This window comes from Egretta garzetta, unplaced genomic scaffold (genome assembly GCF_000687185.1).
Source record: "Egretta garzetta isolate BGI_Z169 unplaced genomic scaffold, ASM68718v1 scaffold1713, whole genome shotgun sequence".
Classification (NCBI taxonomy): Eukaryota; Metazoa; Chordata; class Aves; order Pelecaniformes; family Ardeidae; genus Egretta; species Egretta garzetta.
The window spans coordinates 6836-7598 of NW_009259148.1; the positions used below are offsets into that span (position 1 = coordinate 6836).

At 68.0% G+C, this 763-nt stretch overlaps 1 protein-coding gene across 1 annotated transcript in view; it reads right to left on the reverse strand.

The window, feature by feature from the left end:
• Positions 1-763, reverse strand: part of LOC104123317 (histone-lysine N-methyltransferase 2D) — a gene marked incomplete at both ends in the record, with an annotated part of 8046 nt that overhangs the window by 6791 nt on the left and 492 nt on the right. Inside the window, 2 exons of the mRNA XM_035891162.1 lie at positions 84-219; positions 304-452. Coding sequence (XP_035747055.1) covers positions 84-219; positions 304-452 — 285 coding nt within the window. The remainder of the gene's footprint in view (positions 1-83; positions 220-303; positions 453-763) is intronic.

A 763-nucleotide genomic window follows, 5' to 3' on the forward strand; every position in this document is an offset into this window, starting at 1 on the left:
CTGCGAGAGAGAGAGCCCGTCACGGGACGCCTGCTGGGGGGACACGGGGGAGCCCCACCTGGGGACATGGGGGAGCAGCTCACCAGCCATGTCTGTCTCCACCTTCTTGGCCTCAACCACGGCCGCTCGCATGGGGCCATCCGGGAACAGCACCTCGTAGGAGCTGGGGATCTTCACGCTCAGCAGCTCAGCCATGGCCACCATCACCCCGTTGAGGTTCTGGGGAAAAGGAGGACAAGATGGGTCCAGGGCCCTGGGTGCCACCACCCAAGGGTCTCGCCTCCCCCCTGTCCCCTCGCTCACCTTGGCGGCCGCTGCAGACACCGTCAGCATGACAGAGACCTCGCTGCTTTTGCCCTTCTCCCACGGGGCGCCTGGGCCCACCGCCCCCACCTTCCCAGGGGTTGCCCCGAAGGGCTCCGCGGCCTCGTAGGGCTTCGTGTCGGGGAACACTGGCGTGGGGAGAGGGGGGGGTCAGAGCCGCGCAGACCCAGCCCCACCAAACAGGCACTTGTGAGCCCACCCGGCCGCCCCGGACTCCTGCAGAAACGCTGCTGGGAATCCATTGCCTCGTGTGGGACAGAGCCCGGGGTGCGGCAACAGGCACAGAGAACCCACCACCGACGGGAAGCCCCCAGGGAACAGCTGGGGGACCCTCAGGGACCAGGTGGGGGACCCTCGGGAACAGGCCAGCCCCCACACATGGGGCCATGTGCAAGGCTCTGCTGCCCAGCAGTACACCCCACAGACCCCTTTCCGAACC